We start from the raw sequence: 14,733 nt of genomic DNA on the forward strand, positions 1-14,733 counted from the left end.
TATTAAAATTTAAATATATCTTATACCAAATATAATATATCTTACGAATTATACTAAACTGACAAATCGTGTCCCTTCAGAATTGTTTTTCGTATACAATGATAGTATGATACCTGTCAGTCCTGTCATTGCATTCAAATTTAACACATCCATTATAGTGACCTACTCTCCATCTCTACTATACAGCGAAGCAATACCCACTTGCCCACCCTTTTTTTAATTGCACTTATATTTATGTTTATATTTCTTTATTCATATTTTATTTATATTTTTTAAAATTATTGATTTCGTTATGCAGGTTATTTTTTGATTGAGTAATAATGTGAAATTATTTTTATATAACGAAATGTAGTGAAATTGTTTTTTTATAATTTTGTATTAGCCGGTTTAATAATAATTGTTGTCACTTTTTAAATTAATAATGTATGGCAACTGTCTATTATTATTTATTGAAGTATATGAATCTTATAGAATAGAAAATATGAACAAATACATTTTAATTATCCTTATTAGTTATTGCTTCTTTATTCTTTTAAAGGAAGTTTATTTACCTAACATCCAGATTCTAGTCTCTAGATATGCGTATAGGACAGTGACGTACGCAGAAAAAAGTTTTGGGGGGTGTTTTTGAAAATCAGTTATTAAAAAGTAGAACTTTTTTTAATAAATAAACAAAAAAAATTTATGAAAATTACCAATTAGGTATACTTAAAATAATTTTTTGAAATACAAACATTGATATAACAAAATTAACATTAAAATTGAATAATAGTAAATAATCATACAAAAACCCAAGTATTTTGTTAGGTGTTTGAACACCCAAAACACTCCCCTGTGTAGGTTCCTGGTTTAGGGGAATTAAGTAAATTTACATTTAGTATTTACCCGGTCGAACATATAGAATACCTATTTTTATAAACGTTCGTGTGTCATGGCGTAAGCGAAAAACGAGTTTGTTCTTCCAAGCTGTTTGGCGGGCGACGTTATCAGTGTCGCGACGACGATAGTTTGTACATTTGTATTATTGTAAACAAATTATACTTAGCACCACAACAGCTCAGGCTCCTCTCGTGACGTTCGGCGCCGAGAGGAAATCCAATGCAACAACTACACCTAACCTACCCATTCCGATTTATTTACTAATATTATGTCGGCCGGAACAACACGAACAATAGTAACGTTATGTCCGAAATGCGTGTACACGGTACGACAGCGGCTTCAATCCGTCGTACCCACTGACCGTTCGTCGTCGTTTGTCTCTATCTAACGTTCGGCAACAAGAACTGTGAGCGGAACCGGTTGTCACCTGTCTTCGCCCAGTAACTTCGCGATTCTGACTGCTTGGTCGTCTGCCGCCCGTTGGCCGAATTCAATCAAATCCTGTTGCTACCACAGTCCAATTTGTTCTCCTACTCGGACTACAGGCTTATCAAACTTTGGTGAGCATAACATTTAGACTGTGTGCTTACCTACACAGTAAGTTGCTTACTGCATTATCCATTACTTTTGTGTTTTGACTTCATTATGATGTGTCTATGTCCGCGACGGATATACTGTGGTTTGGAATATTTATGCAATACCATTTGCCCGATGACAGTTTTATCAGACACAAGTTCACTAGATTTTCTTAAATCAATTAGAATTAGATCTAAGATAAGTTATAAAAATAATATTATAAATTCAATATTCATGTAAGTTGATAAAGACACCCTTATGATATAGAAATACCTAATCAAACCTATTTTTTATGATTTAATTTGGGTACCTAAGTATCCAAAAATGTTTTGAAGTGGTGGTTTTTAATCATAAATAAACTAACAATACTTGTATTTAATAAAAATATAATTTTTTGTTATAGTATATAAATATAATATGTCTAACAACCGATAGAATTTAATTTTACTTTCAAATTTTTTTTCATCATATTTATTTTAATTTGTACCATCTGTTTAAAAAAATATTAACAAAAAGCGCAATAGATAGAGGTTAGACAAGAGGGCTTGGTTGGCTTGATTGAAGAAATTATCCACTAATAATATTTCATATCGTGGTTAGTCGACTAGTAAGTCACTATACCAGTTACGCTTTAGATGTACCTACTTTCAAATACTATTATTTTATAATTATCTAATATGAAAAATTATTTCTAGAATAAATGGAATAAAAACCAATTTGGCTGATTGAAATAAAATGCAAATAAAAGTATATATTTATAAATAATATGTGTAGGTATAAATGATTTTCATGTTTGTTAAATATCTATTCGGTTAAGCAAGTAGCTATAATTTATTTTTTAACAAATAACAAGTATTAACATTATATTTTATTGTAAAATTTATTTACTGTATTTAAATAGTAGATAATACATAAATGTTACAGAAATTCAGTACCCATAACCATCATTATTGAAACTGATGAGTGATGACCTTGACATTTACTCATAATTTCTAACATTTATTAGTAACTTTAGCATTTATGGAAATGTAAAAATTAAATTTGATATAAGTTAAAAATAAAAAATATATTTTTTTTTATTTGTTACAATTTATACACAATCTGTACCAGTAGGCACAATAAGAGTATGAGCTATGTGAAAAAAAGAAAACATGAACAATTTGATTGAAGAAACCATTTATTGATGATACTTCGTCTTTTATTCATTTATTTTTAGTTTTCATATTCTATTTATTTTGTGTTAAGAATTGTTATCTAACAGGTGTCTACACCATTTTTTCTCAAGGCGACGAGGAGGATTTCTTGGGATGGCTAAAGTTTTTTATGAGTGGATTTAGGTGAGGGTTAAGGTGTAGGTAAAACTGTTTATAGTAACTTTTGGCCTTTTCATGTTTATGTGCAAGTATTTATGTAGGGTGTGATTAAATAAGTATGGAGGAAAATTGGTTATTTTCTTCAGTATAATATTTTGGAATCTTTGTATTTTATTTAGACTGAAGGTTTTTGCATTACCTCATAACTGTAATCCGTAGGTCCAAGGTCCAAATTGGTTTTATTAGATATTTATAGAGAAGTAATTTAATGTTTAATTTTGAGTGTTTGTTGTTGAACAATAAGAGGAAATAAAATATGTTTTAGAAGTTGTTATATATTCTATTTTAATAAATCATACATAACTGGTCAAGTTTTTATCCCTATAGAATGTAAATATAGTTTATTTTATAGTCACCAATTTAAAAATAAGTTATTTTCATATTAAAATTCTATATAAACTAAAATATAAGCTAATTTTTTAATAATGAGTTTAAGTTAACAATTTTAACTTAAATTATAATTTAGACATTAAATAAAATAGCGTATTAGCTTTTTATGTATCAATTTTTGATTTTATAATCATATTTGTTTTAGTAACATTTTTGATTTAAAATCATCACCATGTCGAGTTATAATGACTATCAACATTGGCCCCAAGAGTCCACATCAAATTCAGATGAAGATGAATTGTCATCTCCTGAAATTGAGCAGGACGATAGTGATGATGATACTGAGTCATCTACATCTAGTACTAGTACTTCTGGTACAAGTAGTAGTGGTAGCAGTCAGTCAGGTTCAGATTCTGAAAGTACTAGCACTGCCGATGAAGATGAAACTATATCATTGAAAACTGAAACTGTGATAGCCAATAAAACTGAGCTTAGTTTACCAGCTGGAATGTGTGAAGATGAAGAAGTTTTCAAACAATTATTTTCTGTTAACTCTTGGGTGTGCCTTAGTGATCTACAAAAGCAACATTTAAAGGTAAATAATATGTACAAATTTGTATCAAATACAGAATAATAACATTTTTAGCTTAGATATATAATAATTTATAAAAAAAATAATACAATTTTGTCATATAGAATTTTCTTCCTACATTTTCTGAAAATGATCTAATGGAAAAAGAAATTACTTTAAGAATGCTTTTTGGTGGAAAAAGTTTTCGATTCGGTGTTAATCCAATCGATGATTTTCATGATAAATTAAAAAATGGACATTTTCGACCTGATATTGTCAAAATGAAATCACTTTTACGACGATCGCTCAAGAGAGAGTATAGGTAATATTATTGAAACAAACTTTTTTACTTGAGTTTTAATTTTTATTTTAATAATGTGTTTTTAACAATATTTTAGAAAAAGTCAACGTATATATAATTACAATATGTTAAAAAAATTAATTTCTGGGCGTAAAAAGGTTATTGATGATTTAAATAGTTCTACTACATCTATGACAAACAATGACGGTATGAATGATAATGATATGCATCAGCAAGTTAAAAGAAGATATTTCGAAGAAGTTTCTGATATTAAACAATTAGTTGGGGATGCCTCTGAAGATAGTTCAGATAGCAATTATCAAGGTTAAAAGCAAGCTTACATACTTTTTGGTTATCAGTTTATAATTATAATTATTTTATTTTTTTTAAATATTTAGAACGACCACCTACTCGTTTGGCTAAAAAACAGCGACGTAATTTAAGTATTATACAAGATTCACTTGAACCTGAGCTAGAAATTATTACTTCTACCTTGTCAAGTTTTCCTGATAGACTAGATTTGTGTAAAGTTGCTTTGCCATTAAGTAATCCATTTGAGCCCTCTGATGAAATGTATAAAGAAATGTTAATATCTCACAAGAGAAAAAAAAAGAAAATTGAACAGGTATGTTATTCTAATACAATGTATGTAGTTATAATAATAATAATAATATATTTATATTTATTTAAGGAACATAAACGTATGAAATATGAACAAATCAAAGAACATATTAAACCAGTAGTGTCATTAAGCACAGCAGAGAAAAAGAAATCAGCAAATAGTGATCGGCCTCGGTTGAAGCGTACAAAACCTGTCAAACATCAAAACCAGTCAATTCCAACACCACTTCAATTAGATGTACAACCTCCTTTGCAGTTAGATGTACAATCACCTGTACAAATTCCTGTGCCACTAGATGCAAAACTTCCTGTCCAATTAGATGCACAATCTCCTGTGCAGTTAAATGCACAACCTCAAGTACAGTTAGATGTACAACCTCAAGTACAGTTAGATGTACAACCTCAAGTACAGTTAGACGTACAATCTCATAAACAGATAGATGCACAATCTCAAGTGCAGCTAGATGATCAACCTCATGTGCAGTTAGATGTACAACCTACTATGCAGTTAGATGTGCAACCTAATATGCAGTTAGATGAATCGCACAATATTTTATCAAAACAAGAAGAGAGGACTCTATCAGAAAAGTGTAGTACTTCATATACTAAAGAAGAGACACTCCAAAATGTAGTTTCACCTCCACTTCTTTCACCATCATCACCATCGATTTCTTTATCAAATATGGCTGAAGAAGAATCAATCAAGACTAATTTGAATGCCATTAAATTAGATTCTTGTACTCCTATTCTAACAGATTTTTTAAAAATGGAAGAAGAAATAACTTTAAATGATGCTATTAAACTAGAACCTATTAGTTTAACAGCTGAAGAAATACGTAAAGCAGAAGAAGGTCAAGCTGCTGCAGCTATGTTATTAGAACAAATGAGTGATGTCGAAGAGAAGTACAATCCACCATTAATTCCTTCACCACCACTTCCGTCACCTCCACCATCGCCATCTCCATCACCACCTCTATCATCACCACCACCTTCATCATCGAGACTATCACCACCACCACTACCTGAAAATATTTCAGATTCTAAGTTCAGTCCACCTAACTATATTCAGAGAGAGTTTCATCCAGAAGACATGTTAACTAGTACAATGCAAACCATAAATACAGAGTAAGTATTATTTTATTATGTTATCATCAAGGTTTGGAGGTTGTAGGAGTTACATAATGTTCTATATACTCTTGATGTATGATAGATCAGGTTAGAAATCCGAATTATCCAAATGTAAGTTAAAAAATAGAAAATTTAAAATATATATTTAGTCAATTTTAGGGAAAAAGGGCATAATATTTTTTTGATTTTCTCACACATATTAAGCATATATGATATACTCTAAAAATATTTTTTTTTTGTGAATATTTTGCCTATTTAGCTCCTATGACTTCTGATCCCTTGTTATATTATTTGGTAACTAATTATTAAAATTTTGCCGTGCATTATATTATTGAAATTTTAATAAATTTTTTGAATTATTTAGATCTCCACCTAGGATAATACATCCTTGTTTACACTCTCTAACTCCTAGTGATTATGGTTCTAAACAGCTATCATTATCACCAGTGTCTACTCCTAGTAAAGTCATAACAGATTCTAATTATGTTGGATCATTATCAGAGTTAGAGGGTTTTCATGTTTTAGATATTAAAACTATGTGCAATGAGGATTTAGATCTGAAAACGTATGTTAAAATATATTTTTAATTATATTTAAATTATGTACAAAATATTTTATTTATTTTTATGTTTACATTTTAGTCCTCAAATGAGAAAAATGGTTTCTAGTTTCTTTGCACTTATAAGGGATATAATCTGTGCCAACTGGGATTACCGTATGGATATGACTGCACTGAATGAACGAGTTAATGATTGGGTGATTTCAACATTTAATAACAGAACAAATCCAGATTGGTACCACAGCTTAACATTAAAAACTTGGCCAAAATCACTACAGTCAGCTATAGGTTTCTTAGCAGGACATTTCCCTGGTAAATTTGATATTTTTTGTTTATATAAATTGTATAATAAATCATGTAATATACTGTTTTTTTTAGAATGGCAGCCTGAAGATTTTGTTCCTTATATTGAATATAAGCCTAGTTTAGATATTTATCAATGGATTGGTGCTGGTAGAGATTCAGACACTCGACTTGGAGATTTATGCAAGTGCTGGTTACATAACTTGAATAATATTAGCTCAAAATTGAAAAGTATTAATGATGATGTGATTGGTATTAAAAATGTACCAATTCCATCTACAACAGATATTATTTCAACAATTGAAATGTCTGAAACTGATTCAACAATTCCTATACCTTTACCGTTATTAGACACATGGATAGTGACTCCTTCTAGTGATGAAGAACGTGCAATTTTTCAGGCTCAAGTAAATTCAATTATATAATAAATATAAAACAAAAATGTTTTGATTACTATAACATTTTTATTAAAAATTAGGAAAAGCAACGATTTTTAAAACCACATCGTTCATTTATTTATCAAATGCATGGTTATGAGTCGGTTGTGGGTCCTGTGCGCGGTATTTATAATTCATCTAATATTCACAAAGCAGCTCGTGGTCATTCCTTGTTGATTGAAAATAGACCTCATTTCATATCAATATTAGTATTAGGTAAGTTATTATTATTTATGCTCTTGTAATAGAATAAAATAATACATTATATTAATTATTATTATGTAATTTCAGTACGTGATGCAACAGCTAGATTACCAAATGGAATGGGAACTCGTAGTGACATTTGTACCTTACTTAAAGATTCTCAATACTTGATGGAAGCAAATCTAACTGAATTACATAATGCTGTTAGTGGAGCATTGGATAGATTGCATTATGAACATGATCCATGTGTTAAATATGATCCAAAACGTAAAATATGGATTTATTTACACAGAGGACGAAAATTGGAAGAATTTGGTATGTACACGACAATACATATTATATTCTTGTATTAATGTCATAACATATTTTTTCACGGTATTTTCAAAGAAATTGTGTAGAGAAATAACGCTTAAATAATAAAAGTAATTTATATGTGCTTTTTAAAATTTTTATCGTATAAAATGGTATTAATATTCTACTATAATTGTATTTATATTTTCATTAAATATAGTTACAAAGTTTAAAACAAAATAAAAAATTAAAAAAATTGTTGATGAGAATTTATCAAGGTTTTAATACGTTTAATTATATTTAAGTAGAAGATATGAATGATATAAAATAGGATATATTTTAACAAATTATAAATTAATATGTTTAACTTTTTCTACTAGAAATATCTGTATTATGTTTCAGAACGTTTGCATTTGGAACAACAAGGGGCAGTCAAAATGAAATGCTGGCGAAGAAATAAAGCACAAAAAAAACCATTAGAACCAAAACGTACACCAACTAGAAAATTAACATCAAACGTTCTTTTAGAATCTTTATCAATGTTAGATTTACCTACAAGTTCAACTTCAGACTCTTTGCCAAGTTCAAGCACATCACCTGTATTGCCTGATATGCGTGTCACTCAAGAAATGACTGGGATAGATCATTCAAAACAATCAATAAAAACACCTAGGGTTACTAAGAATCGAAAAGTACCAATACAAACCATGCAAATGACAGATAACGCAGTTGAGCTAAACATAGATTGTCCAACATTAATTGATCAAAATAGTACAGTTTCTTCCCAAATATTTTCCATCCCTGTTTCAAACCATATTTCAACAGTTACAGCTACTAATAGCTCAATTATTTCTTCTAATAATATTCCCAATCAATCATTTTCTGGCAACATTACTAGCCATTCAATTATAAGTAGTAATAGTCAATCAATTGCTAATAGTTTTACCTGTCAATCAATTGCCAATAATATAAGTAGTCAATCAATTGCTGGTAATATTTTAAGTCAGTCAAAGGCTGTTAACAGCTTAAAAGTAGTTAGCAGTCAAGCTGTATCCAATAATGGACAGATGATCAACATTTCCCAAACTATGAACAGCAATAATCAAACATTTATCAATAACAATAAAATGGTTGTAAACAATATATCTTCAAATGTATGTAATTTTTATTTTTTTATTTATCATCATTTTTAAGTTAAAATTTATTTTTAGAAACAAGTGTTATCATCTGGAGATCTGTTAGCAATTGGTTCTAGAAAGAAAACAAAACATGTACAAATTGCTCAACCAGTTTCTATTGGACAATCTTCTGGTATATTTTATTTGTTATTTATCTTTTAAAATTACATAATATATATTACATAATTACTTTTCATTTTAGGACTTACAAATTATCAACATGATCATCATCTTAATATTACCAAATCACCTCAAATTAAAGAACAACAACGCCAGATATTAGTTTTAAAACAAAAGCGATCTGATCATTCAATTTCTAGTTCTGAACAAAATACAACTGTTGTTAACCAAACTGATACTATAAAACCACAAACTGTTCAACATTTTATTCAACTACAGAATCAACAAAAGTTGCAGAAACAACAACAAAATATGCAACTGAAACTCTTGCAACATAAACAGATTCAACAGCAAACTTTACAACAAAATAAACAGCAAGTCATTATCAGAAAGACTGATGGGGATGATAAAACAGAAGCAGTAGACACCGAACAGCCTCAAGTTATATTCTTAAAACAGGGTCCAAGGAATGTCCAACAGCAGGAGGCACAACAAATAACACAACAACAATTACAACAGTTATTGATGTTAAGGCCACAGCAACAGGCAGGACAACAGGCTCAGGTTGTCATGGTTAAACAACAAGGAAATGATCAGAAATCTATTGCACTTAAGGTTTGTTGTATTTTTCTTTATATTTATATTAAAATTTATATCTTAAAATACATACATTACATATTATTATCTTCTATAATTTATAAGCGAAGTTATGATTTAGTTTTTGATCGTGTGTAGAACCCTGGGTTTACACTGATTGCGGGGTATTTTTAGTATTTTTAATTTGTTGAAAATTGTCCATATTATTTTTATGTGGCCTCATCTTAATTTTCTCATTAGTATAAAATAATAGTACTGTGAAAATATAAAACAAGCACATTTCTTATGAAAATAATCTTGACTTTTCCATACATAATATATTTTTGTATGTAATAATATTTTATCGATTTAAAATTAATAATTAATATTTTAATACAATACATGTGGATGTGATGCTATGAATGACCACTTGTAGTTTTGACTATTTTTTTTTCCTTAGGTTAGTTTTAATTCTTATCTTAATAATATTGATAATAAATTGAAATCAATTAACAAGTTTGTGTAAATTTTTTTCAATATTGATTATACCAAAATATAAATAAATTTGTTTGGTTCCTTAAAGTTTTCTATCAGAGAATTCTAAGAATATATAAAATGTATTTTTAAAAGTATGTGTCATCTATAGAATTTTTAATAATTGCTGTAATATTTTGTTCTAATCTAGCCAATATTGACATCACTCCGTGGTACAAAAATTCAACAAACTCCAGCAAAAACTGCTAATTTGTTAGTACAAGCAAGACAAGCCACTCCAAATGTACAGCGAAAAATTACTAAACCTCTTGTTGGCAAGTTTATGTCTAATCAAAGAGCACAATTACCTGTTGATTCAGTTCTTGCTAATAGAAAATTATCTGGTATTCCAGGTTAGATAATTAAAAATATATACTAGTTTATTATTATTTATTAATTATTTTATGTTTATTATTTAGGCACTCCATTACGAATTTCTGGAGTACAAACTTCTAAAAGTGGTCAACCACACTATACAGTGGTGACTGTTGCTCAACCAAAACTTATGCCATCAAATCAACCAAATATTGGACAGGTTATTAATTTAAAATTATTTTTAACTGTATTTTTATGTACTTAAATTTATGTTTTTTTTTCTTATAGAAAACACCTACACGAATATCAACTATAAATGATCGTTTAAAATCCGGTGATACCAATCAACCACAAACTGTACGTGTGGTTCAATCACAAATTGGTGGAAAACCTTTATTAGTCACTAATAAAGTAAGTTTATATTTTTAAAAGTATTAAGTTTAGTGATGAAAACTATTTTCTTGCATAGTCCTCTAATTGTGGATATATTTCTTCTTTAAAAATGAAACTTAGGTAAATTTTGTTTTCTGACACTTCACACTTGGTTCTTTAGTTTATGATATAAAAATTATGTTCACGAGATACTATGATAGGAATTATATTAAAAACCATTGAAACATTAACTAGATACAAATATTAATTATAATTCATTTTCACAGGCACAGATTTCATCAGCTATTACGGGTATATCAACATCATCACCAGTAGTTAGTTCTACCGCCAACACTTATACTGTGGTGCAACAAGGTTCTCAACAAATACTTGTACCTGCAAGTTCTTTAAAATCTTTTCAAGGGTTAAAAGTTATACCAATATCACAACACAATCTTAAAGGTTTATATTTTTGCATTAGTTACAAACTGCATAAATTTGACTAAAATAAAAAATTGTTACAGGACGATCACAAATGTTTGCTCGAATATTAAATTCTGATAGTGTGAGACCTGTGTTTATTCACCAACAGTCCAATCAAGACACTTGCAGCCAAGGACCAAATGAATCAAATACTTAACCTTTGTGGGATAACAGTTCCTTATTAATTATTTTTTTATTTATATACATTCGTTATACAATATATTATAATGACATGATTTATTATAAACCATAATAAGGTTTAAATATGACTTAAATGTCTACTTTGTGTATGTAGTCTGATTGTTACCTACTATTTTGTTTTATATTTGTTTGCTTCAATAAACTTTATTTGAAGGATTTCAATAAACTTTAATTTAAGTATTGGTTGTTGTTAAAAAACATAAATATAACAAAACATTTTGTCAAACTGTATAAAACACAGCTAAGTATAAAAAAAAAAAAACAGATCTTTAAGCACTGTAAAAATATATCATAAATAAATGCTAAATAAATAGATTTAAAGTAAATTTATTTTGTGTCAATAATTTATTTATTTGGCGAGAAATTGAATACTTTATATGAAATGGCATACAAAATCACGCAATCAAAATAAACAAAACGCATTAGAAGTTCATAATAATTTAAAATATTATAATGGACATTTCTACTCAAAAATAGAATATCTTGCCAAGTAAATAAATTATTGACACAAAATAAGTGTACTTTAAATCAATTTACTTAGCATTTATTTATGATATCACATCTTTATAGTGTTTAAAGATCTATTATTTTTTTTTACTTAGCCGTTTTTTACACGTTGTTTGACAAATTGTTTTTATTCATTTATTGTGATTTCACCAATTTTATTTTATTATTATTTAAACGTCTTTATCACCACAAGGCCATCTCTCTTTATTAGTATTTAGTATACATCAACAACGCGGGACGCAACGAAGCGATAGTCGATAACAAAATGAAACAAAATTCAATAATAAAAAATAAATAAGCAAATGTGAGATATGAGAGATGAAATGCGTTGTAATGGAGTGGAGGAAACGGTCAGCACGACAACGCGAGATACGGTCGCCGTGATTCCAGTTTCATTATAATTTCTCATTAAAAATGTTGCACGTTTTCTTTAATAACTTAATTTCTAACCGTACAATTTAGATGGTTTTTGAAAAAGGATCGTCTGCACAATTTTTCTGATTTTTTTCCAATTTATTAGGTATTAATTGATACAGTAGATAATTAGTTAGGTTCGGTTAAATATAAAACAACCAAAATTTACATTGTTTAACTCCTAACTAAACTAACTTCCTGCTTCGAGATAATATACCTACCACTGTTGTGCCGAAACTATATTTTTTTTACTTAGCTCGCACTACGACCGTGGCACTGGATAGCTTGTTGAATTTTTTTTCTAAGTATTAGGTAACCTGCATAAATATTAATACATATATATATACATACTATGATGCGTTCAAAACTCTGTTTCTTTATGATATTGGCAAAAGACTAGGTATATTATATCATGTGTTGTGTCCGAGATCCCCACATTAGGTACTAACAATCATGGCAGCTTGAGCGAGTTCAATGTAAGGTTTCGCGTTATGCTCGTCGCATAGTAAACATTCTTTGTTCACCATATAATTATATTACTCCAATAGTTATTATAAACTTGTCCTATATTTTTTAGACCTTTAGTGGCTTTAGTTGAAAGTTTACAACATGTTTTGCCATTGTCATCTCTGGATTAAGATATTCTTTGGACACATCCATTATCCACTAAATATAAATATAAAATAATATATTAATAATTATATTGTCGTTTATGAATCAATATTGTAGTATAATTTTAGGTATTTACATGATAGCCCCCCTCGATGACCACCAATGGTTTCACTTGATAGCATTATAATTATTTAGCAAATGAGTCATTAAGGCACTTAATGTAAAATATCAATGTTAATTAAATTTTAAATATTAATGATTTTTAAATTATACGAATTTATTTTATATAATAGTGTTACCACCGTTCTACGCTCATTTTTTGTTTAATTTAATTATAAACTGTACACATTTATGTAATAAAGGCTCAGGTTATGTAAATATAGGTACTAATATAAAAATAAAATACTAAACATCTTTTTCTAGGTTATTGTTAGACAATTTTTAACATTTGTTAAACGTTATTTTCGCCAAAAAATTAATTTGAACTTATGCGTTGTGAAGTTTACGTTAATAATGATAGCAGCATAATATAAAATTAACAAATCACTTTTAAAATAAACGCCTACATTATATATTCTCTAATCTATATTCTTAAATTTAAGTTTAGAAATTTCATTTCATTAGTCTAGATTTTTGCAACACCCGTAAGATACGTATAATTTGAATTCTATGCTTTAATACCCTTAAATTGCCTATTTAATGCCCCGTTTAAAATGTTTTCGTTAATTAAAAGAATAAAATTAATATAAGTGCTTATAATAGCCGAGTACAATACGTTTATCTCTACCTTAAACAATTTTATTAATTAAAGTTAGCTTCTTCAAAGACGAAAAGAAAATAGAACTTTTATAAACTTTATAATTTAGATATCAATATAATAATAATAAATTTATTCACCTTTTACCTCGCATACACTTCAAAAAAATTTGGGGTTCGGTATTCCTCGTTCTACCTCTCCATCATTAAGTTTTGATATTATCTTAGGTCTTGTACATGTGTTTGTTATTATGTCTTTAGCAGTACTGCAACTACCGGGGATGCTAGGAGTGCAAAAATCCCCGGGCTCCGGGAGGTCGGGCCTCAAATTAATTCATAAAAATAGGTCTGTGGCCGAACTATTTGGAACTTTTTTTTCAAATATTATATTATATGGTTACAATTTATTGTACGTCTCATCAGAATGAACAATTTTTACATTATTATTATTATTATCTACACGGCTACATGAAACATATTTTCATATTACTAGTTTTATACAAAACATTATTGATATTTCCCAATTTTATCCCAATGAGATAAAAAAATAATATAGACTGTTTTAGGAGTAGCAGGTCATTTTTGTCCTCATCCATCTGTATACAATAATGTATATAGCTACAATCAGTAAGACATAAGTTATATTATTTTAAGGATCTATTAGGTATTTAGGTCCTTGGTTACATGGGTCCTATATTATTTGCTTGCACACCTACCAATACATACTAAGTTGCGGCACTGGTCTTTAGTCTTATGTACCCCTATGTATCTATTCCATCTATCCACCTCTTCTCCAGTTTTTCTTTTCCACTCAATAATTCACGCATTTCCATTACATATTATCTAATCATCTCATTAAAATAATGTGAAAAATAAAATGAAAAAGTGGAATATTTTAAACATTTCAATGAATTTACAGTCTTTTTCATGAGTTATCAATATGATCAAATGCCAGTTAGTGGTAATAACCTATTATTTTATGTGGTTGAATATCACTGATATCAGTCACGACTCACGACAGACATAACGTATGTAGCAATATTATAATAAGGCATTCTACTCCTGTGTAATGTACATGAAAATAAAAATAAA

At 28.6% G+C, this 14,733-nt stretch overlaps 1 protein-coding gene across 2 annotated transcripts; it reads left to right on the top strand.

The window, feature by feature from the left end:
- Positions 1-1,022: 1,022 nt before the first annotated feature.
- Positions 1,023-11,532, top strand: LOC132928660 (uncharacterized). 2 transcript variants are annotated; one of them, XM_060993474.1, is made up of 19 exons: positions 1,023-1,476; positions 3,364-3,753; positions 3,855-4,051; positions 4,128-4,354; positions 4,429-4,655; positions 4,722-5,776; positions 6,144-6,344; positions 6,421-6,650; positions 6,717-7,048; positions 7,120-7,294; positions 7,370-7,597; positions 7,976-8,727; positions 8,785-8,884; positions 8,954-9,486; positions 10,133-10,334; positions 10,401-10,516; positions 10,585-10,707; positions 10,956-11,130; positions 11,193-11,532. In XM_060993474.1, exons 2-19 carry the CDS (start codon positions 3,391-3,393, stop codon positions 11,306-11,308), a joined length of 5,352 nt encoding a protein of 1,783 aa, XP_060849457.1. In that variant the 5' UTR covers positions 1,023-1,476; positions 3,364-3,390; the 3' UTR covers positions 11,309-11,532. The 2 variants fall into 2 exon arrangements, with proteins under 2 accessions (XP_060849457.1, XP_060849456.1); XM_060993473.1 differs by having other exon boundaries at positions 1,023-1,439.
- Positions 11,533-14,733: the final 3,201 nt, after the last annotated feature.

Source organism: Rhopalosiphum padi, chromosome 4 (assembly GCF_020882245.1).
Source record: "Rhopalosiphum padi isolate XX-2018 chromosome 4, ASM2088224v1, whole genome shotgun sequence".
In the NCBI taxonomy this organism is placed as follows: domain Eukaryota; kingdom Metazoa; phylum Arthropoda; class Insecta; order Hemiptera; family Aphididae; genus Rhopalosiphum; species Rhopalosiphum padi.

Excerpts from the sequence above, each read along its gene's own strand:
- LOC132928660 (XM_060993474.1), top strand. The coding sequence starts at position 3,391 with ATGTCGAGTTATAATGACTATCAACATTGGCCCCAAGAGTCCACATCA. Across the intron at positions 3,754-3,854 it reads TACAAAAGCAACATTTAAAG|AATTTTCTTCCTACATTTTC; the intron begins GTAAATAATATG and ends TTTGTCATATAG. Across the intron at positions 10,335-10,400 it reads AAAATTATCTGGTATTCCAG|GCACTCCATTACGAATTTCT; the intron begins GTTAGATAATTA and ends TTTATTATTTAG.